Source organism: Piliocolobus tephrosceles, chromosome 5, assembly GCF_002776525.5.
Source record: "Piliocolobus tephrosceles isolate RC106 chromosome 5, ASM277652v3, whole genome shotgun sequence".
Classification (NCBI taxonomy): domain Eukaryota; kingdom Metazoa; phylum Chordata; class Mammalia; order Primates; family Cercopithecidae; genus Piliocolobus; species Piliocolobus tephrosceles.
Genome location: NC_045438.1, coordinates 12,325,709 through 12,353,552, shown reverse-complemented (window position 1 = coordinate 12,353,552; position 27,844 = coordinate 12,325,709). Strand labels below are relative to the sequence as shown.

General features: G+C 38.4%; 1 protein-coding gene across 4 annotated transcripts in view; it reads right to left on the bottom strand.

Annotated features, from left to right (window-relative positions):
• MAP3K4 (mitogen-activated protein kinase kinase kinase 4) overlaps positions 1-27,844 on the bottom strand; it is a 130,196-nt gene that overhangs the window by 67,726 nt on the left and 34,626 nt on the right. For all 4 annotated transcript variants that reach the window (XM_023223647.2, XM_023223646.2, XM_023223648.2 and 1 more), the window contains exons 2-3: positions 16,370-16,560; positions 440-1,803 (exon numbers count right to left, since the gene is read on the bottom strand). In XM_023223647.2, coding sequence (XP_023079415.2) covers positions 440-1,803; positions 16,370-16,560 — 1,555 coding nt within the window. The remainder of the gene's footprint in view (positions 1-439; positions 1,804-16,369; positions 16,561-27,844) is intronic.

Here is a 27,844-nt window from a genome sequence, read left to right as displayed (position 1 = left end):
AGAGAGAAAACAACTTCAAAGGATAAAGAAAGAACTCTCTCTGTGACCTTGGGGGCCCTATTCATTTAAAATACCTGAGTGTGATGTGGATTTCTTTCCCTGACTTACATGCAGCTTGTCGTCACCCACGACTATGATTGTCTTCCTTCCGTATTTATTTATACCTGGCCTGTCCTCTGCCATCCTCTATTTACATGGTTGAACTTATTCCCTCCACATACCACCTGGCACTTAATTCACCAAATTTTATGCAGTTTTCATAGATCTATTTCTTATTTATCATAGTACTTTACAGAAATGCTTAAATGTGCAATTTATAACTGCCATTTGTGCTAAAAATATTAGAATATGAAAGTACATAACATCAACATTATAATTTACAATCAATAAATGGAACTAACTAAGGACATCATCGTATTAATGCCTACTGGAAACCTACCTCCACCGGACGATCGTTCTTTACCAATGCTATACGTGCCCTTTGCAAGGAACCATCCATTAGCTTGTGAAGTCTTAAAATTAACTTTCTTAACCCCATCTGCTTCAGTGCTTTGTCTACAAATGGTCTATAAATAGAAGTCAGACAATGTCTACTAAAGCCTGCTTCTGCGCTGCAGTCTGGTGCTCCCCAGCCAAGAGAATCATCCTCAGACTCCAGCCTCTCAAGCTTCTTGGATATGCAGTCCTGCGACTGGATGTCGAAGCTGTTGTCGACGGGCTGTCTGATTTCCAGTACCCCAGGATCAGAGATTTGTCCTTCCTCACTCTCATCCGTACTACTTTCCAACTCCTTCAGTTCTCCTTCTGTGTCATCACCCTCATACTCCGGCTCATTACCTTTGGATGGTCGAGGGGAAGGGATTTCAAACACTGGCCAGCCAATGTCTGATAAATTCTTGATGCCCAAAACAGTGCCCATAATCCTTAATTTCTGATTTAAGTCTTTTGTGATGTTTAACCACAAACAGAGTGCCTGCACCCTGTCCTGGAAGTCTTTTGCAGCATATTTTTCATAGTCCTTCTGAAGCGCCTGCAATGATGGATAAAGTGCTTCTATGTACTCTAGCAGCTCCATTATCCGTTTTACCTGTTCAAATGAGACCCTCTGGCGTTGGAGATGCTCGTGATGTGTTGAGTAACCTATAGTCTTTGTTCCAGGAGTGGCTTTGCACTGCCCTTCTACTGAAGTACCATTAAAACCAGCTCCATCTCTAACAAAGGCGAAGCTCCCATAGTCGACTTTGAAAGTAAGGATTTCATTGATAATATCTGGGATGGCTTGACGGGCTGTATATAAAAAGAAGTCCTGGTCATTAATTGTCCGTCCTGCATGCCAGGCTTGTAGCTCTAACCAGATCAGTTCGTTAGATCGGTTAAGCCAGAAACCAGACGTATTTTCTTGTCCTCTTTGCTCCCTGTCTTTCTTCTTTGAGACTGAGGTAAGCTTTAGCAAAAGTCGTAATGTTTCAAAAAACTTTAAACGATCTGCTGGACAGTCAGTCCTAGAAGTCTGGCGTGCAGGTCTGGCTATAGGCATGGGCACAGATACTGGAAGCTTAGCGTTGCTACAGCCAAGGCTGAGGTAAGGCTTATTGAGATCCACATCCGGAATTGATTTTTTTGGCAAAGACCCACCCACTGAGTCTAACATGAATGAGCACTGTACGTTTTTTTTATGATCACGCTCTGTTGTTCTAAGAGCTGCTCGGATCTTTTTCTCCTGCTTATAGCTGTATTCTTCCACATTCTCCACTGTTTTTCCAGTGTCTTTATGTGGAGGCTGATTTGGTGCATTCATTTTTTCTATTAAAAAAAAATAAACAGAACATTATTTAACTCTAAAATATGAAGCTACTCTCAATATTTTCAATAAAACCAATATTGACACGTATTTATATTTTTAGGCTGCAAATGGAAGAAAAACAGCATACCATATCCTGAAAATTAAAGGAATCAAAAAATATATGACATTTTTCTCTATATTTCAAAAAAATTCCGTTTTTCCAGTATTTGCTGTATTCTCTTATATTCACAACTAATCACCTAAACTAGCCATTAATTTCCATGCTACAAAGCATAGTTATCAAATCATTTAACCAAACTTCTGTAAGTAATCACCTTCAATTGAAGAAGGAAGAAACAGCAGCATGGGAGATCGGACGGAAACTTGGATGAGAAAATATACTTAATTCCTGCATTTGTCATTAGGTAAATGTGTAAACTTAAGAGGAAATCACGTAAATTATCTGGATCACTTGTGTCATTGGTAAAATTACGCAGATTGATGCAAGAATCCTTAAGGCACCTTAAGATTATTCTCATAAAAAGCTGAAAGACAGCTGACAGACAAAAACACTGACCTTATTCTATTCCTTTATTTCTTCTTTGCCACAAACAAGTGGGCAATAACATTTTAAATTTAAAATTATCAAGACTGAAGACATATAGACTAATTTGGTATAATTTGTTTAATATGTTATACGGGCACATAAAATCATTTACAATTCATGTGAAAAAAGCAAAAATCACACATTTCTTTCAAACAACTAGAAAAGGTTCTATAATTTGACTCCAAGCTTTGAAATGAACACACACACATCCTCTTTCCTGTATGGCATTTTTAACACTATTAATTGCTCTACATTACTGAAATCCTTTCATTCTGTTGCTTCTGGGTTCTTACACTTCCTTAATTCCCTTCTTTTCAAATACCTCCTTGGAACTTTGCTCACTACATAAAATGTTAATGTTTCTCAAAGTGCTAATCTTAGACCTCTTCTCCCTGGGTGATCTCATTCATTTCCACATCATATATCGATAATGCCCAGACCTATAATGCCATCCCAATCTATCCTCTACCCTCAAGGCATAGTTTATTTCATTGAATCTAGGACACACATTTTTTCATATGTTAACATCTCTGATATCAGAATGTTACATATAATCAATGATGATATAAGTAAATTTTAGGGACATATTTGCCAATATATTTCATTTACATTTTTCTTTTTTTGAGACAGGCTGAAGTGCAGCCTCAACTTCCTGGGCTCGAGCGATCCTCCTGCCTCAGCCTCCCAAGTAGCCAGAACCACAGGCACACATCACCACAACCAGCTAATTTTTTTTTTTTTTTTTTGGTAGAGACAGGATCCCACTATGTTTCCTAGGCTGGTCCCAAATTCCTGGGCTCAAGCAATCCTCCCGCCTCTGTCTCCCAACATGCTGAGATTACAGGCATGAGTCACTATGCTTGGCCCATTTTTTAAAAACATATATATATGCATAAGTATATATATAAGTATATGTATCTACATATCAGAAAGTATAAAAGATCTCTTTAAATAAATAAAAATTCCAATTATAAGAACACACCATCAATTGTAAGCTGTTTTTACCTCAGAATATACTATAATTTCTTAGTATATATTTTTTATATACTAAGAATTTTATTATATATTATATTAATATAACAATTATACTAAGAAATTATTATATAATTTTCTCAATATATAATATCACCTAGTTTTAGGTGATTAGTTGTGAATATATAAGAGATTAGTTGTGAATATAATATCTAAAGACATGTTAGCTATCTTCAGATTTGATGGACAGGGTATATTTACATGGGTTATAAACCAATACACCACAAACCAATGCACCAATGAAAATTTGCTTAAAACCAATTTACTTCCCAATTGATTTAAATTCATTTTAAAATAAGGATTTTTAAACAAATTTCCCAAAAGCACTTACAGCTTGATTAACCTTATATTAAATTTGCCTTATATTAAATTTACTTTATGATCCATTGATTTTAAACTAATCTGTCCATAGGGATTTTTTTGCTGTATTTTAGTATACAAACTAATATAACTATTATTTTTTAAATTTAAAATTTTTAAGATAGAATTTTTATCTTTAGTACTAATCTATTTACTTCTAAATGTCTTTAAACTTTTTATATAGCCCATTTAAGAAAATTTCTTCACAGTTTTATTGTTTCTAGCTATAAATGCTTAACAACTCTTATTTATATCAAAAAAACTGCTTAGACCAACTCTTTAAATCTCTTGCTCTTTTGCATTTAACTCTGTGTTTTTTATACCTTTATTAACAAAGCACATACATACTATTTGGTTAAAAAATGGTATTTTGAAAGCAAAAGTGACAAGTGCTTCCACATTTAACTCCACTATATTTTTCAAGATAATTTATATTATACTTTACTACTGGGAAACACAAAATGACATATACACTGTATCACTGTGTAGGACTGGAGGTAAAGAAAATGAATTTAGTTTCTAATACACTGAATTTGACATGCTTATGGGACATCCATGTGGAAATACCTATAGGTAACTAAGAAAACATAGATGTTGGGCTCAGGAGAGAAATCCAGAGAAGTGGATTTGGAAATTATTAGTATGTACAGATATTATTTAATATCGTGATAGGAGATAAGAACATCCAAGAAAAGCACGCAGAAGAAAGGCAATAAGGACCTAGAATAGAATGTGTATTAACTATTATGTACATCCAAATAAATGATTCTGAATCAAAGAAAACAAAAAATTGTGTAATAAAAAACAATCTTGTTGGCTTAGGTTTTGGGGTTTTAAAATACTTTTTAAAACTACTGTGGTGCATTATCGATAATGGCCACAGACTATCTGCATGCAATTTATAATTGGAAAGTAATAGTTGACAGTAAAAAAGTATTACTTTTCTTATATAATTTATTCCAGTTCTTCTCATCTAGATTGAAAGGTCCTAAGGGAAAACCAAGGATTAAATGACAGTCATTAGGATGACTTTAATAATCCCAGAAGACTGGCTTACAAGCATTATTCCAAATCCACGCTACACTTACCGGGGCAAAACATGAAAATAATGACATGCAGCTTCTCATCCTAGACCTTTATTCCAACAATTAAAGCAACCTAAGAGGAAAAAATGCCACAAGCCCATTTTTCTACATAAACATAATCTCATTTTAGCAAACCTGAAAAACTAACTTTTATAAGTTAAATACAAATCTTGTTAAGTTTACCTTACAGGATACAAAACAGTGTATTACACAATTTTTTGAAATTTTGTGTTCACATAAAGCAATGGTTTAACATTTGGACCAACATAGTATGTTTAAGGAAAAGCAAATTGGGAAAGGAGCAAGATGGGACAGAGAAGCTTCTTTTTTTTTTTTTCTCCCCAAAACATAATCCAAGTTGGTTCTGGAAAAAATATAAATGTATACATCTTCGTTTAAATAATGATGCAATTCAAACTTAAAACAGACAAACTCCAGTCTAGCTACTGTGCAAAAAGGATATACCAATTACTCCACCTCAGCAGTAGCTACCTTTTTAAAATAACAGACTTGTGACAGAAGGAGAGACAGGGTGATTTGGTTTGGATGCTCGCCCCTTCCAAATCTCATGTTGAAATGTGACCCCCAATGTTGGAAGTGGGGCCTGATGAGAGATGTCTGGGTCATGGGGGCAGATTCCGCACGGATGGCTTAGTGCCCTCCCCACGGTAACCAGTGAGTCCTCACTCTATTAGTTCATGTGAGAGCTCTCTATTGTTCCCTCTCTCTCCATGTGACATGCCTGCTTCCTCTTCACCTTCTGCCAGGAGTAAAAGTTTCTCGAGGCCTCACCAGAAGCTGAGTAGGTATTGGTGCCATACTTGTATGGCATACAGACCATGAACACCTCTTTCTTTATATATTACCCAGTCTCAAGTATTCCTTTATAGCCAACACAAAATGGACTAACACAGAGAGTAAACCCAACAGTGCTTTCTGGCAACTGAAGACCAGTTAGGCCTCTATAAAATCATAAGGGACTTATCAATTAAGGGAGACCTGAGAACAATATTAGGGTGTTGGGGGGTGGGGGAGTCTATAGACTTAAATACAGGAATTTCCCTGAGCATTTTACATTTTGTTTTTACCCACTCTGACATGACTAAGGAACTTTTTAATAACAACCAAAAGCCTATTACCAATGGACAGGTGTGCTTGTTTGTTTGGTTTCCTATTAATACTAAACTTCCCTGCAACTAACAAAAAAGTCAAATGCAAACAGAGCTTCTGAAAAGGAAAATGAATAAAAAGTACAGGGGTTAGATATATAGAATGTTTTATTTGGCAAGTTCTAATTACAGCACTACAAAAATAGTTTCTCATAACTTAAGATGAATGGGACACCTGATCTCCCAAGTGACTATCAATTAAATGGTATGATTTTTCATGCTGCTATAAAGACACATGCACACGTATGTTTATTGCAGCACTATTCACAATCACAAAGACTTGGAACCAACCCAAATGTCCATATATGACAGACTGGATTAAGAAAATGTGGCACATATACACCATGGAATACTATGCAGCTATAAAAAAGGATGAATTCATGTCCTTTGCAGGGACATGGATGAAGCTGGAAACCGTCATTCTCAGCAAACTAATACAAGAACAGAAAACCAAAAACCGCATGTTCTCACTCATAGGTGGGAACTGAACAATGAGATCACTTGGACACAGGGTGGGGAACATCACACACTGGGGCCTGTCGTGGGGTGGGGGGAGGGTGGAGGGAAAGCATTAGGAGATATACCTAATGTAAATGACGAGTTAATGGGTACAGCACACCAACATGGCACATGTATACATATGTAACAAACCTGCACGTTGTGCACATGTACCCTAGAACATAAAGTATAATAAAAAATACATAAATAAATAAAATAAATACATAAATGGTGTGATTTTCGTAGCACAATTAAAGCAAATCTCTGGAACACTTTTTCCTTTGGCCAGTCACCAATAATTCCGGTAAAATCAGAAGAACATAAAACATTTTTTAAAAAGAAAACTTTACAACGAAACTGAAAAAAACCAATGACAAATATGGTTCATCTGATGGATATAAGACAGACAAATGAATTCCCACCATCTACAACTAAAAATGGCTCTTTAGAATATGTATTAATCATATTTTTAATCAAACTCTTGCAATTTTTATGTTCTCCAATATACGTATTTTCCAAATTTTAGAAACCAGTCTTATTTGAGCTCTCAAATGAGATGTAAACAGATGAATAATCTTTAAGTATGAGACGATCTTCAGAGCAATGATGACCTAGAATACCAGACAAGTCAGCAACCTGATGGGGCTTGAGATCATCTCATTCAAGCTTCTCAAATTTCAGCGTATGTTCAGAATCACCTGCGTTCCTGCTAACGGGCACATTCCTGGGCCTGCTTCCACTATCTCTGACATGGCTACAAAGGCTCCACATTTGGAGAAATTGCTTTATCCAGCTTCTGTTTTCCAGGTAAGGGCTTTACAGACATTGTCGTAATGTTCCTAACAATATGACGATGAAGATTACCACAGAACACAGATGTTTAGACAGATGGTTAATGTTAGAAGAGGGGTCCTAGCCCATGTTGGTGCCACCACACCATCCTCGGACTTGTCAAAGGTGCTTGCAAGGCAGTACCAACTGACCAAGGAAAGGCTAAGACAGTGAATACCACAGAAGATTACGTAGGCTAACTAGTCTGTAAAGGCTTAAAGTAAAAGCAAGTACTTGATTTGGGGCCTTGAAGAATGGAAGCTTAAATAAGGGAAGCAAAGAATGCAAGAGTGTATCTGAAGCCAGCAAAAAAGAACAAGAGACACAAAGGCAGCAAAGAAAAGAGTGTGGCTGAACACCGAGTCTGTATATGGAAGACTGGAAACACAAACCAGAACCTTGAAAGTCAGGCTAAGTTTGGACTACAGAGCTGAAATATGGATTTAAATCCACTCTGGTTGACATAAACATTTCACTAGCTATACAGACTGAATCCGACTTGTAACCATTTTACCAGCTCCATTTTACATCAGTATGATATTCTTTAAAAATCAAACATTCTAATTTCACTACTGTTAGCAGATACACACACATAGGCACAGGCATGCATGTACACACACACACACCTTGAGATATTTCCTAACAGGGACACGTGTGTGTTTGTGTGTGTGTACAAATTCTCATATAAATTGCAAAATATTTGCTCTATCTCTGTAATCCAGCTATGGCTGATGACCATCCCGCTATGGCAGTACTAGAATAGAAATGCAAAATGAAGCTGATAATGATCACCCAGCAACATTCTGAAAAGGGCTTTGGCTTGGATGTCTTTTAAATTCCTATTTAACCTACTTAAACTATGAGATAAACTGAATGTACTTCCTTCTGCTATATTAAAAAGAAAACAAACATTGAAGGAAAAAAATGGCTTGACTGTCTTTCTCTGAAACCAAACTTAAGAAGAAATAGTTATATTTGACTAAATATAGTCCAAAACTTATCAAAATCTTAATTGCTATAAATTGGTAATGACTACCATTTTCCAAAAGTATAACACCACAGCTAGCTCCTGTGGTGTTAAATTTAATACTCATCACGGTACGAAATCAAGCCTATTTACTGAGTTCATTTGCGTTTACCTGGTAGGTTACATCAACTGGGAAGTCAGATAGCAGACTTCCAGGTAATGCAGAGCTAATCATCCTTACCCAACACTCAAACACAGTCTTTAGATAAAATGTCTTTTTTAAAACTATCATATAAATTAAGAAAGTTTTCCCAATGAAACAGGAATTTTCAGCTTTTGGTGAAGGCTGGGCCATGAGACGCAGCAGTCATTCTGTAGTACACAGCACCTTGTCTCCACTGTTCAAACATACACTAACATCCTGCTGCTAAGAAGGGACTGTAGATATAATTAAAGCCCTTAGCCAGCTCATTTTTGTTTAATCAAAAGGGAGATTTTCTTGAGTGGGCCTGACTTAATCACATAAAAGCCCTTTAAAAGAAGGCCTGAAACTTGTGGTGGTGGCACGTACCAGCAGTGTCAGCTACTCTGGAAGCTGAGGCGGGACGATCACTTGAGTCCAGAGGTTTCAGGCCAGTCTGGGCAACACAGTGAGATCCCATCTCTAACAACAACAACAAAAAGAAACAATAACTGAAGGCCTTTACCCTCCCTGAGAGCATCTGCCTGTCCGTGGGTAGAGTCTGTCCACCTTCTGTCCATCTGGTATCACAAGTAGTCCCCACTGAAGTAGAGATACCAGTTTCTGCTGGTCAACTCTCCATATAACAGCCACACTGGTCTAAAAGGTCCAAGACAAGACACTGAGCTTAGAGCCCTGTACAAGCTGTAGTGGGAGTGGTTGCACAGGGCAGCCCCACTTGAGGCCCAAGTGCATTTGGGGGCCATGCCCCAGAGGCATCAGGAAGATAATTTCCTGTGCTCCTGAAAGTCACCAGATCTAAAGCTGCTGCTGCAATGGCCATGGTCCTCTCTGGAGCCTTAGCCCACAACAGGCTCCTGGCCTTACCCTTGTTCCCATACCAGCTGGGCCCCTAGAGGCACGTCCTCCATGCAACAGCCCTGCAAATGGCCGTATCTCAGGGATTCACTTCCTTGCTCCCTTACAGATGCCTGTGGGCTGAGGGTCCTGGGCCTCAGCAGGGTCAGGGGAGGGACCAGGGATGACCGGCAGCCTAGAGAGGCCAGTAGCCTGCACTCCAGCCCCCAGGGGCTCCTGTTACAGATAGTTACCCACAGACAGGTGCTGGGAAGGCATCAGCATGGTCAGCATTCACGGACTTGCCGACAGGTAGTCAGGTTGGGTCCTGAGAAAGTGAATCCTAGAGCTATATGCTCCACCTTGGCCTTCTACCCACAGCCTTCTCCTACTCACGCTCTGGCCATGGCTGCTTCCGCTTCTCCTCCAGGTGGCTCCCAGGCTTCTGATTAAGTCAGCCCGTGGAAGACAATCTCCCTTTCATTAACTCAACACAACAGGTTAGGGAGGTTAACTGCACCTGCAGAACCCACTGGCCAGCAGCACAGAGAACAGTGTTTGATCAATGGGGAGAAAGTGGGTGCCCCTCACAGGAGTTGCTGCCTCCCTTCTATCCCTATCTGCACAAAGATAATATCCTCTTACTGAACAAACTTGTTGGCATTTATGACCTTTTAAAAAGTCATTTTCTGTAAAACCAGCAGCATATGTGGAGTTGGGGGGGTATCTGTTCTTGGCTAGTGTGGAAGAGACCTTGTAGCCTTTGCACTGATTCTGCATTTGCTATGCATCTGATGACTTTATCCTTTGAGTGCAACTCATGTCAAGATGAGCAGTTTTGTTAAATTCGTGGTAAATGTTATCTAGGTCAATGCCTCTTAACCTTTTTTGGGTCACAGACTACATTTGTGAATCTGATGAAAACTATGGACTCCTTACAAAAACGCACACATGCACATAATAAAATCTGCAGTTTCCAGGGGCCCACAATCCTCATGACTGCAATATAAATAGGGTTCTGATAACTTGAACTCTCTTTGATTCTTCATATTTTGCAAATAGTTGCATTCAATTAAATACTGTGATTCAAGTGAGACATTTCTGAAGCTGTATATATCTGTGTGTGTGTAGGCTGCACACACACCATATACATGTCTACATACTGTACTTATATGTAGTCTCATATTTCCAATAAATTTCATACTGGCCTAATTCATTCAACCACAATCCCCAACTATATTCTCCTTAGTAAAGATAAATGTAAAATGAGAAATAGGCAAATTTAAACAGCTAAACTGGCAGTTTAAAATTTTCTATATTAATAATATAGAAAATACAAGGAAACAAGGTATTCATACATTGTCAGTAGAAGATTCAAAATGAATAGTACTTTTGCAGAATACACAATATCTACCAAATTAAAACACACATACCATTCAATACAGCAATTCCACCACTATCTACAAAAATACTCCATATATGAGTAAAGATAAATGAACAGAGATGCTCCCCACAATAGTATTTTTTGTTTGAAAATATGGAAACATACTATAGGGAACATGGTTATAATGATCCAAACAACACTTTAGTTTCAATGTGCTTACACAGAACAATGGCCTCCACCTATTACTAAGTAGAAGAGAGCCGTTATATATTGGATGTTCTAACTCAACTAACTTTGTAAAATTCCATAATGCTGTATTATGGTGTGCATCTCTCTTATCTTTAGAAAACTAAGACCATATTAATATACAGGCATTCTTCTTAGTACCAATGTTTTATCTCTAATTTCTCCTGTCTATAACTTCCCATTCTAACATGTCACTGATAATGATTTGCAGGAAATTAGCACCATTATAATTCCATCAAATAATTTCAATGAGTCAATTGTCTAACTACACATATGCACCATTATTAGGGCTACCAATTTTCTCAACATCTGAATTTACAATTATAAAAAACAAACACATGACATTAGTAGCTACTCTGAGCCTACAGCGGTAATAACATTTCAAGAATCATACCTGTATAATCAGTTCATGAGCATGGCTACCATAGCTAAAAAGCCAGTATTGCTGGTTAGTATCTCTTCCTCTAAAGCATCCCCTCAGTTACCTTTCTGGGTCCTTATATTACTTCAGGGATGCACTTGATGTTTTTTGTTTGCATTTTTGTGGGTTAGGGGCTAGGGGACGCAAAGACAGTATGACTGACCAGATTCTAATTCCCCAAAGCTTTACAATGAATGCATGTAGGAGTTAACCTCCCAAAGTAACCAACAAACCCCACCTGGTACGGCTGCCTTGAGCAGTCCCCTCCCACAGTGAATTTTGGCCAGCCTCATGGAACTAAGAGAACACAACAGAAGTGATACTACACAACTGCGGAAGCTAAGGCCTCGAAGCCCTGCAATTTCCACCTTGGTCACTCAAAACACTTGCTCTCAGGAAAGACAGCTGCCATGTAAGAAGTCCAATTACCCAGGGACCATCCCAGGCTAGCCATGTGGAAGGTCACATGGAAAGAAACCCGTGCCAGCCAGCCCTCAGCTGTTCCTGCCCTCTCAGCCCAAGTAACAGACACATGTGAGTGAGGGAGCCATCGTGGACGTTTGAGATCCAGCAGACACCATGCAGACAAAAAAATGAGGGCTCAGACTTAGGGCCCCAGCCAAGCCAGGATGTTTCCAGCCAACTGAGCTATTCCAGCCAAGGCTCCAGACATCCTGGACAGGGATGACCCGTTCCCTGCCTACACACCTGAACCACAGAATCATGAGCAATAAAATAACTGCTCTTTCATGCCACCAAGTTTCGCGGTGGTTTGTCACACAACGATAGATAATCTGAAAAATGCAAATGTTATTGGTGACTGTTTGTTTAAAAGATGAGTCCAACACTGACCACAGTTCTAAAGTTAATAGTATGACTCAGAGAGCCTTTGCCTGTTGCAGTGAGAAAGAAATAATGTAACAGTTTATATTTCCTTGAACAGCTTTTTAAATAAATCTGACCAATCTAATTAATTCTACAAAACTCCTCAAAATACTGAGGGGGCCAATATACTATTATAAGTCACATGCTAGTTTGAAATACTGGTCTTCCTGACTCAGCCTTGAGGTCACAGCACAAATGTCACTTGTTCTAGAAGTCTTCCCAAGCCCAGGTCTTCTCAACACTGCCTCCTGTGTGCATCCAGAGGAGCCTGCACTGTCGGTCATTTGGGTACTCCCTACTTGACCTGGAACTAGGTCTTACTCATCTTCCAAAAGAGCACATGCCTACGGAGTCATTCAAATGCTAATTCAATGGAAAGAATGGAGAAGTAAGGAAAGAACAGAGCGAGGAAAGGAAAAAAGGGAGTGAGGACAGAAAGAGTGAGAAAGGTAGAAGAAAGAAAAGAGAGGAAGAGGATGGAAGGAAGGAAAGACAGGCAACAGCAACAATAACAATAAACTATACTAGCAGCATAAGTAGTGAGATAAAGCAAAGGACTAGGAAGACATACAAGGAAATGTGTAGTCCAGGCAGGACAGAAGCAGGAACAGGAGCTACATGACTTCAGACAATCATTTAATCTAAAACTCAGGGTCCTAAAAATGGGAACACCGTTTAATAAGGATATTTTAATAAGGATATGTCAACAATATAATTATTTAATTTTGCTTTAAGATTTAAGTCAAGAAAAAAAGTAGTAAGTGTTGGGAAGAAATCCTGAGTTTACGGCCAGGCACGGTGGCTCATGCCTGTAATCACAGCACTTTGGGAGGCCGAGGCAGGTGGATCACCTGAGGTCAGGAGTTCAAGACTGGCCTGGCCAACATAGTGAAACATTGTCTCCACTAAAAATACAAAATTAGTCGGGCATGGTGGCACATGCCTGCAGTCCCAGCTACTCAGGAGGCTGAGGCAAGAGAATCGCTTGAACCCGGGAGGCAGAGGTTGCAGTGAGGCAAGATTGCGCCACTGCACTCCAGCCTGGGCAACAAGAGTAAAACTCCATCTCAGAAAAAAAAAAGAAATCCTGAGTTTACAATAATAATGATGATAGCTAAGACTGAATAAATAATCCTCACGACACTACAGACAGATGATTTTACAGGTAAAGAAAATGATATATGGAGGCTGCATATGCAGAAGGTGGTGGAACCAGGACTGGAGTCTGGGCGATCGAGCAACCAAGTTTCTGCTTTTGTCCACCATGCTGTGCTGCAATAGTCTGAGAACAAATAAATTCTCAAGGACTATTAACCATCACAACACAAGACTAAAACATTAAAATGGCCCACCTGTCTACCGCTGGCATCTCACTTCCACCTTGTCTTGGCATTCATAAACAAGAATGTTGGCAAGAAATAATTCACCAGCTGGCATACACGTGAAGCCACTTTCTAATATACATGTGACTGAGACATTTAAAATTAAAAGCCGTAAAACTGCTCTGAGCCAGTTTCCTTAGCCATAAAATAAGTACAGGTTTAAAGTCCTTTATCTGAAATGCTTGGGACCAGAAGTGTTTTGGATTTTGGAATATTTGCACTATATTTTCCGAGTAAGCACCACAAATCCAAAAATCCGAAGTCCAAAATGCTCCAATGAGCATTTCCTTGGAGCACCATGTCTGTATTCAAAAGGCCTCAGACTTTGGAGCATGTGGATTAGGGATACTTAATTTGTATTACATAAGACCAACACTTTACTGGGTTATTACAGTATTCAAAAGATAATTCTTTTGAGGTGCTAAGAACAGTGCTTAACCCACAGTAAGCACCCATTAATTGCTCATGACAACTGTGAAGACGCTGCTACAAATGATATTGCAGACACTTAAATTAAAAGTACAGGTTATTCTGTGACATAAAAAGTTCGTAAAACATTAAATTTAAGAAGCCGTTATAAAATAGTAAAGATAGTACAACAACATAAACATATATAGCAAAAAGCTATGGAGTCTGTAGTCAAGCTTTTACAAATGGTAAAAGAAGCTACTTTTGTGTATCAGGTTCAATGGGTGATTTTTTTTTTTTTTTTTTTTTTGGTCTGTATTTTCTGAATTTCCTGCAACAAACACATTATCTTTTGCAATAAGAAAAAGAATAAGTTATTAAGGATTTTGGTGTCCTGGGTCTGCTATCAGACAGCTATAAATCAAAGGGTCTGTGAGCATTAGCTTCTTCATCTGAAAAATGGCAGGAACTTGAGCAAACAATCTCTGAGGCTCCTTCCAGCTCTAAAATTCTACAATTTCATGAAATAAACAATTTTAAAAATTGTGGAGGAAAAGGGCCAATCCTTTCCCTTCCCTCTATCTCTCACACAGCCCAGCAGGACAGCAGAACCTCAACAAACATCTAGTGACTGGTTGTCTCACTGATTAGTGAAAGACCATAAAGTCAACTCAAATATTGCCTTCAGATAAGCGTAATCGCTGTTGCTTGTACTAGGAAGAAGTCCAAACAGAGTACCATGAGAACTAGTGGTATAAATTAGTCCTGACACTATCTCAAGCCTTCTGGACTTAAAAAGAGTTGCTCTGAAACCCTGGGCCTCAGTTTCTCAATGTATAAAAAGGGGAAATTGTGTTCTCAACTCATGTTCTAAAATAGTATGAATCAACAAGAAAAAGCAAGTGTACTACCGACATCATCTCACTTTACTAACACAAAGCAAATATTTATTAACTAATGTTGATTCAGTAGATGCTACTTCACTGATTCCTACCATAGATAAGAAACTTCCATAATCATTTGAGAAATTTCTTTGAGAAAATGTACAAGAAATGATTTTCAAGATGACAAATTGCAATGGGAAGTTTCCAAAGGGGTAGGTTAAAAAATTACAGCAAATGAAGTTTTTAAGAAGTATCTTATGTGGAAAAATCATTTGTGGGAAAGACTCTTTCCTGCTTGGGAACTTCCCTTGGATAGGATCTCACTCAAGCAAATCAACACAACAAAACCCAATCCTCTTGCCCTCCTTCTCTCTTGAGGAAGGGCTCTGATGGGGATGCAAAGTGAAGACGCCACTAACAGCCATCAAAGCTCAATATATGGAAGAAATCTACAGAAAGAGGAAGCAGAACAAAGAGGAAGAATGAACACAGACTACAGAAAGGGAGAGGCAGAAATGAGTGTGAGGTCAACAGTGAGAAATTTCTCAGGCAAGATGAAGACTAAAATCCACATCTCATGCAGTAATAGCTGAATAAATTCCAGGAATATATGGCATTTGTTTTAGGACAACTGGTTTGCTATGATTAACAGGTAAATTCTAAAACCACAGGGTTCCAGGCCATCACGTAGGGCACAAGGAGGCTACAGTGCAGTATCATTCAATTCATCTACCACAAAAAAAGAACAGTTACATCCCACTAAAAGGAGGCTGGGGGGATAAAAGCACGAAACTCTCCGCTTCTAGTAGAGCAGTATGTGGACTTTACTATCCTAAAGAAAGAGAAAAGTAGAAAGCAGGTTCTGTCATGGTTGTTAGGTGAGGGGTACCATCTAGTCATTGTGCTTAGTGTGAAAAAGAGAGCCCTATACCCTAAAGGCAGCACCTCGGGGCACCAGCAGAGAACAGAGGGAATCCAGGGGAAGACAGCCTGGCTCTGTCTCTCCTCAAATCCCCAATATACCACTTCTGGGCAGAGAGAATCTAGAAACTTCAGCCTAAGAGACTGAAAGAACAGAAGGCCATCTATCCCATGGAACCCGTAGCCATCTTGGATTAGTACACTGGGAAACATTTGCCCTCTTTCACATCTTCAAATGCCTCGCGCAATGCTGGCTTTAACCATCCTCAGGACAAACCTTTCTCTCTCTGGAAAACTATGTGTCTCTTTTATTAACACTAACAGTAATAATTCAAAAATAAAAAATGGAACTTAACAGGAGCATGAAAATCAAATTAAAAATAAAAGAAATTGCTAACCTTATTGCAGAAAGAAATCAATCAAGTGCCATGCCCTCTTGTACAACTTTTTAAAAGTACAAGACTCACCTTTCAAATTAGACCGACTGGCTGGCCTCCCCACATTATTCCTCTGGTGTTTGGTTGACATGCGTTTAATCTGTCGAGGTGTGCTGGGGGGAGAGTTGCCATACAGATTCTCTGTATTTGTTTCATCGGAGAAGTCCTCTGGATCAGACTCAGGACTCTTGTAAGCTGCATCTCCCAATGTGCCCTCTTGCCTATGAAAGACAGTGCATAGGGAAAATATTCAGTAACACAGTAAGTGAATTCAAATTTATTTATAATTTTTAAAATAATTCTTTGTAAAACTTTTGTACGTAAACATCTCTTCAGCACCGTACTTCTCCTCTATTTTTACCTGTGAAAACTCAAAAGGAGAACTTTTCTTTCACTTGAAGAGAGTAATGATCGTGACTGCTACTGCTCTTACCGTGAACAAGGAGTACCACATGGGTGGAGCTGTTATGCTTTGTTTCTCTTGTTTATAGAGCTCTTTCTAACACAAAAGAAATATAGAACTAAAAACTTATGCCTTAAGGAAAAAACAGCGAAGGACTAGAAGATACAAATCAGACAGAACTAAAAATGTACTTATGTGCTAGCTACTGACAGTTTAATTGATGAGTGGGCAAGTTCAGTCCTGCTCTGAACTTCAGTGCCTCGCCTCTTTCTCTCTTTGAAACACACAGAAAACAATGTATAGGAGCACTTTGCTATGATCCACACAGCAAAGCAGGAAGTACTGAGAAAGTATGGCAGGTCCATTTTCTAAGTTCTCTGATAAAAATTACAGCACAGACATTATGTATGTATTTAATATCACTGAACCACTTGAAAATGATTAAAACATTAAATTTTATCTTATGTGTATTTTAACACAATAAAAAATTGGGAAGAAAAAAAACCACAGTGCAGAGCTCAAGCAAGGTGCAGGGGAGAAGGATGCTGTAAAAGAAGAAAAATAAAAATGTTTCTTTTCACCTTCAAAATGCAATTTCTCATTAATTTGTTCTCTAAAAACACTGCCTGCCAATTCTCTATCCCTAGCCAACTTCTCAAATCATCACAATTTTGACAAAGTTCTATTTCTGCAAAGCTAACAAAATAAGATTTAATGATACAAATTGAGAGCCAATACAATTCTTTAAAAGTGAACCAGAAGGAATCAATCATGAAACTCTTTCCAAATATGTACCATCACAGTCTACCTCATTCTGAACATTTATAAAGTATGCTTTATATTTTATAAACATAACTCCAAATTATATTCAGTATATAATCCATTTCTTCCTGGCAATTTGTATCTTGATATACAATCAAAGCTATTTCAAAGTCATGAGCGAAACAGAAAAGCCACTCTACAATATATGGTCCATTATGACTGAATTAGATCAACAAAACTGCAGAAAAGAAATTACCTTTTGAAAAATAAAAATGTTGCAGAATTATAAAAATTTCCAGAACTGAAATCTATAAAAGACCCCTAATGGGTCAAAAACTGATTTTTTTAATAACTGCATTTTTAAAGACCACTCTAAATACTTTATGATAATACACGCATGCTCCTAAACACGTGTGTACACACAAGACATACAAGTTAAATGTCCTGAAAGCTAACTTTAAACCATGTGCAAATTTAGAAATACATTTTAAATGCACTTGCCTATTTCCTTAAACTACATTTATAAGTCTCATAACATCACACAATGAAGTGTAAACTTACAGATTAACTTGAAATTTCTTACACCCACTTCTTCTATATTCACTGTGTAATAGTTGATTTGACTGATTAAAAAACATGGCTATCACCATCAAAATCATTTATTTATTTTCCATGTGTTGCAGTGGTTAATATCACTGTTTGGAATGATAAGCAGCATAGGCTTGGTGGTGTAGTAGACCCACATTTAAATCCTAGCTGTACTGCCTATTAGCTGGGCGGACCGTGGACCAATTTTGTCTCTACCGTGTACCTTTACAAAATAAGGATAATAAATACTTAGACTTACACTTATTCCTGTGAGGATGAAACCCAATAATGAATACTTAACCAAAGAGTCAGAAGATAGTAAGTGTTCACTAAATGCTTGACACCACTCATATCACAGGCCTTGGAGGTCACTGTGCTCACTGAGAGAACCTGAGTTCTTGTTCGTCCGCTTCACGTTAAGAGAGAAGCTCACCTAGGAGTTCGGCATGGTATAGGCCTAGAAGCACCTCTAACATTTTAAACATCTTTTGAATTCTTTCAAACTCAATATTATAAGGTTTCTGTTTTCATTTAATTTCCAAGAAAAGACTGTATTTTATTACTTTTGAATCTCCAGGAGTGTCCAGCATAGAGTGCTCTCAAACATTCAGTGCTTTTCATAATAATGCACTTAACACATAAGAATGGTAACTGCCAGGAAACTATAGCACAAATGTTTAGTCGGTTAAATACATCAAAGCCAGACAGCAGGGAATACCAAGATAATTAAAAAATGAAGTCAGATACGAAAAAGCAAACAAAATCTCTTTCAAAACACATCCTTTGTGGTGAGGAGGAATGTGAACTCAGAAGCTAAGGCCACATCTCAGCCGTCCTGGATGGGTGAAGCATCCATTATTGAATCTTTCTAAGACTATTAAAACTAATAATTTGGAATTTTAAAGGTCTACATTCTAACTATTTCAGGAAATTCAGTTGTAAAGATTTCTTTTAAAAAATTAAAGTAACAGAAATAAAGGGCTATGAAAAATATAAAATGGTCTGTTTTGCTAGTATCTGGCTATACCGTGTGGATGACGAATTAATGCAACGCAGAGTGAAAGTGGAGGAGAATTTTTGTGAAGAGGGACTGACAATATCAAACCTCAGTGACCCAAATGTCAAGCCCCTCAACCTGAGGAGAGTCATGATCTAAAATGACAAGCACAGCTGAGTTTTAAAAAATAAATAAATAAGTACCTTTGTGGGATCTACCTGCCATGGGAATTGAGTTCTGTGCATTAGCAGATAAAGAGGGTCTAAGAAAGTGCATATAATAAAAAGGCTAACTTGTATGAAGACTACACATTGGGGACCCAGAAGAGTATTTGTGTTGTGCTGTCCTCCAACTGGGGACAAACTGTTGCTCTACACGTGGAAAAATTAATGTGGCTGTACTCTCAAATAAAAGTACAAGAATAAATCCTTGTAATAATTCTACAGAAGCTAACAATCCCTTGTTTTCCGATCTGCCTTTATTACAAAACCAAAAGTCATCTGTCTTATCTTTATACATTCACATAGACACAATGAACAACTACTGACTTCAAAGTATTTCTAAACTATCTAATTATTCTAACAGTAAACATGTAAAAATCACACTTAAATGAAGATGAATACTGTCATAAACAAAATATTAAAATAAGACAAAACACAGTATATTTTATCCCTTCTTACTCATTAAGCATCACAGAAAACGAGTTAGGAAAATGTCATATGGTACTACCAGCCACTATACTTATAATTCATAATTAAAATGAATTTAATACTTTCTTAGGATTTACTTAATGCGGTCAACATGGTATTCTCATTTGTTGGAAAAGATGCTGGTTTACATTCCATCCAAGCAACTTAGTAATACATACATGTCAGAACAAAATCCAACAGTATTTAAAGAAACTTTCTTTTAAAAAGAGTCTAGCACCTAATAAATAAAATTCACAAATGTTTTCCATCCTATCAAAAAATTACCAGCCAAGTGCAATGGCTCATGTCTGTAATCCCAGCACCTGGGGAGGCTGAGGTGGGCAAACTGCTTGTGCTCAGAAGTTCAAGACCAGCCTGGGCAACGTGGCAAAACCACATCTCCACACACAAAAAAAAAAAAAAAAAATTAAGCAGGTGTGGTGGCATGCACCTGTGGTCCCAGCTACTCAAGGAGACAGAGGCAAGAGGATCACTTGAGCTGGTGCCACTGCACTCCAGCCTGGGTGACAAAGCAAGACACTGTCTCAAACAAACAAACAAACAAAAATACCAAAGAAAAAATATATGATCCAAACCAGGAGAAAAACCGAAAGAAACAGACCAGAAATGACTCAAGTGGACATTATAAAGATGAAAAATATATCTGAAATATACTCTGTCGGTTTAACAGCAGATCAGACACAGGAGAAAAACATCAGTGAACTTGAAGATACAGCAACAGAAACTATCGCGAATGAATCAGAGAGAGAAAGATTGGGAGAAAAACAAAAAAAAAACAGGGTACCAGTGTCCTGTGTGACAGTATCAAGCAGTTTAACCATGTGTTATTGGAGTTCAAAACTAGAGAAGGAAGGCACAGAAAAACATTTCTGAAGAAGGACTGAAAATTTTTCAAATCTGGAGAAAACCATAAGCTCACAGATCCAACGAACTCTGAGCAAAAGAACTATAAAGAAAACTCCCAGTCTGTTGTAATGTACATCATAACCAAACTGCTGAAAACCACTGATGAAGAGAAAAATATTAAAAGCAGCCAGAGAAAACTTAGTTTGAGAGCCTTAGCTTAGAAGTAACATATAATAAGAGGGAAAGAAATCAAGCAAACTTTTATTCTTTTTTCTTTAAAACAAACAAACAAAAAAACACTTATACACAAAATCTAGAAAAATACTAGTGGTAAGTTCAAAAGAACTTGCATCATTTCAATTAACCTTAAGCATCCAAAACCTCATTTTGTAATCATTCATGTGAGATGAGCTAATGTGGTCAGCTGACCAGCTGAGAATGTTTACATGGATACCAATGATTTGGGATGAGGAAAGTAGTGCAAAGTCTACATCAGCTGCCCTGAAACATTTGTCTTACTTGTGTTTAATAACGTACAAATGTGAAATGCTTTCTGGTACTAAATTTCTGACAGTCACGTAAAACAACATTTCACTCTTTTACCAACCCTGCTAAGTACTATTATTACACTACAATCTGGTCTAGGCAAAGTATGTCGTGAACTCAACCCAAAGGAGTTTGGTGTAGGTTTTAAAGGGAAACTGTGTGAAAAGCAAACAAAACAAAAATTCAAGTTACTTGGGGTTAAATAGTTCTACTCTGACATACTAGGAAAACCACAATGGTACCTGAAATAGCTATCTGTAAAATGAAGAAGTCGGATTAGATGAGTCTGAAAACATCTGTGGTTCTGCAAAAGCCATCCCTGCCCCCCAACACCACTCCAGCCAAAACAAAAAAACAAAAAACAAAAAACAAAACACTTCATTTAGCGACGTCCTTTGAAATAAAAGGATATTTTGTCCACTTGTGAAGTATAATATTCATCTGTGTGAAGTTCTCTCTTCTACCTCCACCTCCACCTATTCTCTATTAGGTAATAAGTATTAGGGAGATTTCTGCTACTGGGGGAAAGAGAGGAGGGATATAGGCAGAGGGATAGATTTTCTAGGTTTCTTTTTCCTTTAAACAATTTGTATAGCTTGCTTGGTCTGCAGTATTAATCAAAGGGAGCTAAGCTCAGTTTGAGGTTGTATTTTTGGTTCATACTACAAAAGCCAATTTATTAATAAGTTATCCCTATTACACGAGTCAATTTATCAATAAGTTAGTTATCTTTATCATCAACCTACAGTTGAACATTTATCAGCTCACCTCTAGGTGAACAGTCAAACCTCGAGCTTATCCAACATGTACTATTTTAACTTTTGCACTGATTCAGAGCATAGACTCTTTACAAACCTAACTAATCTTGGTTATTTTTCAAGGTAGACATTTAGACTTGTTTTTTAATGAAAATTCATCTTTTTAAAACAAATGTAGATTTTAAAAACACACACACACACACACATTTCCTATGGAAATGAGTAAGAAACTACCTCCCCAACAATTACTGAAGAGCAGGAGCTTGTCATCCTTACCACTGCTTCTCCGGGGTCTAGAACAGTGGCTGGTGCAGACTATGTGCTCAAAACTACTTGCTGATTGAACAAACAAGTCAAGTTAAATAAGTTTATCTTTTACATTTTGGATTTAATCGTTATCCAAATCCCTTTAAATACATAACATTTCACTATTTTTAAAATATATTTTTTAGGCCGGGTGCGGTGGCTCAAGCCTGTAATCCCAGCACTTTGGGAGGTCGAGACGGGCGGATCACGAGGTCAGGAGATCGAGACCATCCTGGCTAACACGGTGAAACCCCATCTCTACTAAAAATACAAAAAACTAGCCGGGCGAGGTGGCGGGCGCCTGTAGTCCCAGCTACTCAGGAGGCTGAGGCAGGAGAATGGCGTGAACCCGGGAGGTGGAGTTTGCAGTGAGCTGAGATCCGGCCACTGCACTCCAGCCTGGGCGACAGAGCAAGACTCCGTCTCAAAAAAAAAATATATATATATATATATATATATATATATATTTTTTTTTTTTTTTAAGGCTACAAAAATGAAGGATTGTTGATTTTTGACAATAATGTTGTTTAAGTGATTCTGTAACCCTGGGTGCAAAGATGACTCTCTACTAACCAAAATGACAGCAATGGGGTATGATGTAGGCAATGTTTTGCAATCAGATTAACATGGGCTGAAATCCCTATGCCCCTACACTTACTAGTAAGAATACAAGTTTTTACCAAATTACTGTTTTCTTGCAAACACTTTAATTTAGAAGTCTGATCCTATGCTACGGGAACTTGTGGTTGGACAGCTAATTAAACATACATACATGAAAAACACTAAAAATGAAACATGCAAACAAAAAACAATATACTGTGGCAGGTGTTACTTTGGTGGTCCTTGATGAAACTGGCCTCCTCATGGTCACAAACTTGCATATCCACTTCTGAATGTGGAATGACTTTGTGACTGCTTTAACCCATGCAATGTAGCAAAAATGACACTGGACCACTCCCGGGTCTAAACCTTAAGAAGGCCACCTGTGTACTCCTGGGAAAGCTAGCCACCAGGTAAGGAACCCAACTTAGGTGGAGAAGTGCATGAAGGAGAAGCTAGCTAGCTCAAACTAGCAGAGCTCCCAGCTGACAACCAGCACTAACTTAACTTGCTAGCCCTGAGAGTGAGGCTATTTTGGATCTCCATTTGTCCCTGCTCTGCAGCCAACACCATAAGCAGCAGAAAAACCACTCAATACCATGACAGCTAACAAATGGTTTTTATTTTAAGCCATTAAACATTAGTATGGTTTGTTAAACTGTAATACATAACTGCCACACATACAAACCTTACATTTTATTTTTGCTTCAACCCATGAATGGGTTTTAATCAACCACTACTTTGATGAGGGCTACAGCCTTGTCTTTTAGTGCGGGTCCACTGATGGAAGTTCTGAGTCAACTTTGTGGCTTAACAGATGTTGCACAATGCAGCACCTACAATCTCCACTCTATTTCTCTAAAATACAACAAAAATTTAAACACTTCCGTAGAGTGATTTTTCTGGATGTTCACGATTTTTTTTCCTAAGCTTTCACAGTTCTCTTACACCTAATTTGATGGCAATTGTTTTGCAAGATATTCACCTATACTGACGCTTTGCAAAGCATTCCAGGTTAGTTTATGTAGAAGCTACAATTCTCTTTCACACTCACATTTCATAGATTCGTTTAACAGTCTACTGAGTTATACAATCACAATTAAAAAGTACAGATCTAAATAGATTTAGGAACAAACCAGCAACTCTTGTTAAGTATACAGTTCAATTAGTGGGGACAGAAAATCACTGCCTGTATCACATTCTATATTCTAGAGCAGCCTATCAGCTATCAGTATTCATGATGCTGTGAACATCAGTTGGTAAGTTTTATATAAGAAATGAATAGGGCTGGGCGCGGTGGCTCACGCCTGTAATCCCAGCACTTTGGGAGGCTGAGGTGGGCAGATCACAAGGTCAGGAGTTCGAGACCATCCTGGCCGACATAGTGAAACCCGTCTCTACTAAAAATACAAAAAAATTAGCAGGGCGTGGTGGCGGCGCCTGTAGTCCCAGGTACTCGGGAGGCTGAGGCAGGAAAATGGCGTGAACCCAGGAGGCGGAGCTTTCAGTGAGCAGAGATCGTGCCACTGTACTCCAGCCTGGGTGACAAAGCAATACTCTGTCTCAAAAAAAAAAAAAAAAAAGAAAAAAAGAAATGAATGAATAGGACCAGGTCTTGGACAAGTAGATAAGTGGCTGAGGTCTGCCTGATTTATGTCTTCTGGTATAAAGTCTTGTTTCACTCATAGATTTATACAGCATATTGTATCAGTCCTCAACTAAATAAAACAAAAAAGAATACATAAAGATAGAAAACAAATATATATAAAGAGACAAATTAGCCCACATGGATAAACTTTTTACTCATCATTAGAAATAAAAATAATTATATTTATAATTCAGATGAAGGCTTTCAGAAAATAAACTCTCATAAAACTATATAAATACAACATAGCAAAACACTTTAAAGACTTTATACTAATTAATTCAATTCTGGTCAACCAGAAAGACTCTCCAATGAGAACTCCAAAAAAAAGAAAAAGAAAATCAAAAGAAAAAGAGAGCGAACTCTTTGGACATTCCAATACAAATGAGTCCCATTACACATAAAAAGACAAACATGGCTGGGCGCGGTGGCTCACGCCTGTAGTCCCAGCACTTTGGGAGGTCGAGGTAGGTGGATCACGAGGTCAGGAGATCAAGACCATCCTGGCTAACATGGTGAAACCCCTCTCCCCTAAAAATATAAAAAAAAAAAAAATTAGCTGGGCGTGGTGGCGGGCACCTATAGTCCCAGCTACTCGGGAGGCTGAGGCAGGAGAATGGCGTGAACCCGGGGCGCAGAGCTTGCAGTGAGCCAAGATTGTCCCATTGCACTCCAGCCTGGGCGACGCAGCAAGGCTCCGTCTCAAAAAAAAAAAAGAAAAATTACAAACTAATTATTTCTGTTATTTTTGCAATTTTGTTGCAAATAGTTGAGTACTTAAAAACAGAGGACAGAGAATAAGACATTTTGCAGGGGTGCTTTCTTATTTTTTTTTTTACCAAATCTACTACCTCCAAAAATTGTGTGAGTGTGTCTATATATATCTTCATCCAAAGTTTTGAGGATAAACACCAGATCATATGTGTATAGGATAGTGAGAAGCAAATCAAAACTATAAGAAAAGCCTTCCTTCTGGATGTGCTTGGTGGCTCATGCCTGTAATCCCAGCACTTTGGGAGGCTGAGGCGGACGGATCACAAGGTCAGGAGATCGAGACCATCCTGGCTAACATGGTGAAAACCCGTCTCTACTAAACATACAAAAAAAAAAAAAATTAGCCGGGCGTGGTGGCGGGCGCCTGTAGTCCCAGCTACTCAGGAGGCTGAAGCAGGAGAATGGCGTGAACCCGGGAGGCGGAGCTTGCAGTGAGATCACGCCGCTGCACTCCAGTCTGGGCAACAGAGCAAGGCTCCATCAAAAAAAAAAAAAAGAAAAGAAAAGAAACGCCTTCCTTCTTAGACTGGGCCTGACTGCAAAACAGTGCAGCACGGAGCACAGGTGGGAAGAATTATGACACGTCAGTATCACCGTGGGTACATTCTACCACGGAATGCCAACCAAAAAATATTCAAAGGAAAGCAACAAAAAATAAACATCGTGATTCATTCAAACAGTTGTTTTAGGCTTAACTAAAGAGAACCATAGGGCTAAGACAGGAAAATTTAGAAGATAAAAAACTGTCAAAAGCTGGGAGGAAAAACAAAGGGGCTTATGCCAAAGACAAAACATAAAAGAGTTTACAGAGAAACAAGAAAAACGTTTAAAACTTTAATTAAAGGTTAATTCATTCAAGAATGAATTACAATCTTCTACCCACTCTCTTTTCTTGCAAATAAGAACATTTTTTAAAATCTCCTTATTCTAAATTAAATTTACTTGTGGAAAAAACATTTTATATCATTGGCATTCTTAGATATTAAGCAACTGAAGAACCATCTCTGTAGGGGACAGATGAGCTGCCTGGATCTCCTTAGCTGAAGTTACTTTTTCTTAAAATTTGCATTACAAAATTAATTAACTGTAAATATGGCCTAAGAAACAAATCACACACTCAAAACATTAGTTCCAACTGCTGGGAGGATAAAACAAGGAAATACAAGCATATGACGTATTCTCCCAAAGTATTCGGAGAAGGAAAACAGAAACTAGAGAGGGGAAGGCAAACTAGGACAATAGGGTCACAAAAATCTCTCACCTTTGCTTTCACAGCACAGAAAGAGCTTGTTTATCCAGGGACTAGATCTTGGTTTCCAATACCATTCTCCAATAAAGAGAATTTTGGAGAAATGGCTGATTGTGGGACTAGGGCAAGGAAGGTGCAGTATAAGCCTGAGCATCCTGCATCACCAGCAAGTGAGGAATATTCAAAAACAGAACCACCAGGTATGTTACAGAGACACAGGAGCCAACTCAAAGAGCTCTCATTTGGCCGAAGCTGGGACACTTTGAGCAACAAAATAAATGAGGTAACACTGGATTACAACCATGAGCCCATATTGACAACTACTGGGTGGGTGGGTGGGTGGGTGGATGGATGGATAGATAGGCAGGCAGGCAGAGAGACAGACAGTCTGACAGACAGACAGGTACATACATACATACATATCTCCTGTATAGAAAATAAAAATCCAAATAATTTACCTACTTCCCTCTCAAGGAGGTGGAGTCGAACTCTCTACTCCTTAAGTGTGGGCTACATTTTTGGTGACAGAAAGGTGGGAAAAAAAGTAACGTTATAATGGAGTAACGTGACAACAAACAGGCGGTCAAGGTTAACCTATCAGTGGTAAGCCATGTTGACAGCACGTGCCTCTGATATGATATGATGACAAAGTCACTTCATCTCTGTGATATTCCTCCTAAAAACCCATAACCTCAAACTAAGACAAAATCACCTGACAAACCCAAGTTGTGGGACTTTCTACAGAATACCTAATCATTACTTCTCAAAACTGTCAAAGTCATCAAAAACAAAGTGTGAGAAACTGTTACCAGCCAAGAAGAGGCTAAGGAGACACACTAATGTGGTCCCTGGATGGGATCTGGGAACAGAAAAAGAACATCTGGGGAAAACAAATGAAATCTGAATAAAGTTCTGAGTTTAGTTAACAATAAAGTGTCAATATTGGTTCATTAGTCGTGACAAATGTATAAAGTTCTAAAAAATTTAATGAAAGGGGAAACTGGGCATAGGGTATAGGGGAATTCTACGTACTATCTTTGCAACTGTCTCTAAATCTAAAACTACTCTAGGGGCCCGGTGTGGCAGCTCACATCTGTAATCCTAACACTCTGGGAGGCGGAGGCGGGAGGATCACTGGAAGCCAGGAGTTTCACACCAGCCTGGGCAATATTGTGAGACACACATCTCTGCAAAAAAAAACAAAAGAATGAGCCAGGTTTGGGGGTCTACACTTGTAGTCCCGGCTACTCAGGAGGGTGAGGCAAGAGGATCGCTTGAACCCAAAATTCCGAGGCTGCAGTGAGCCATGATTGTACCAGTG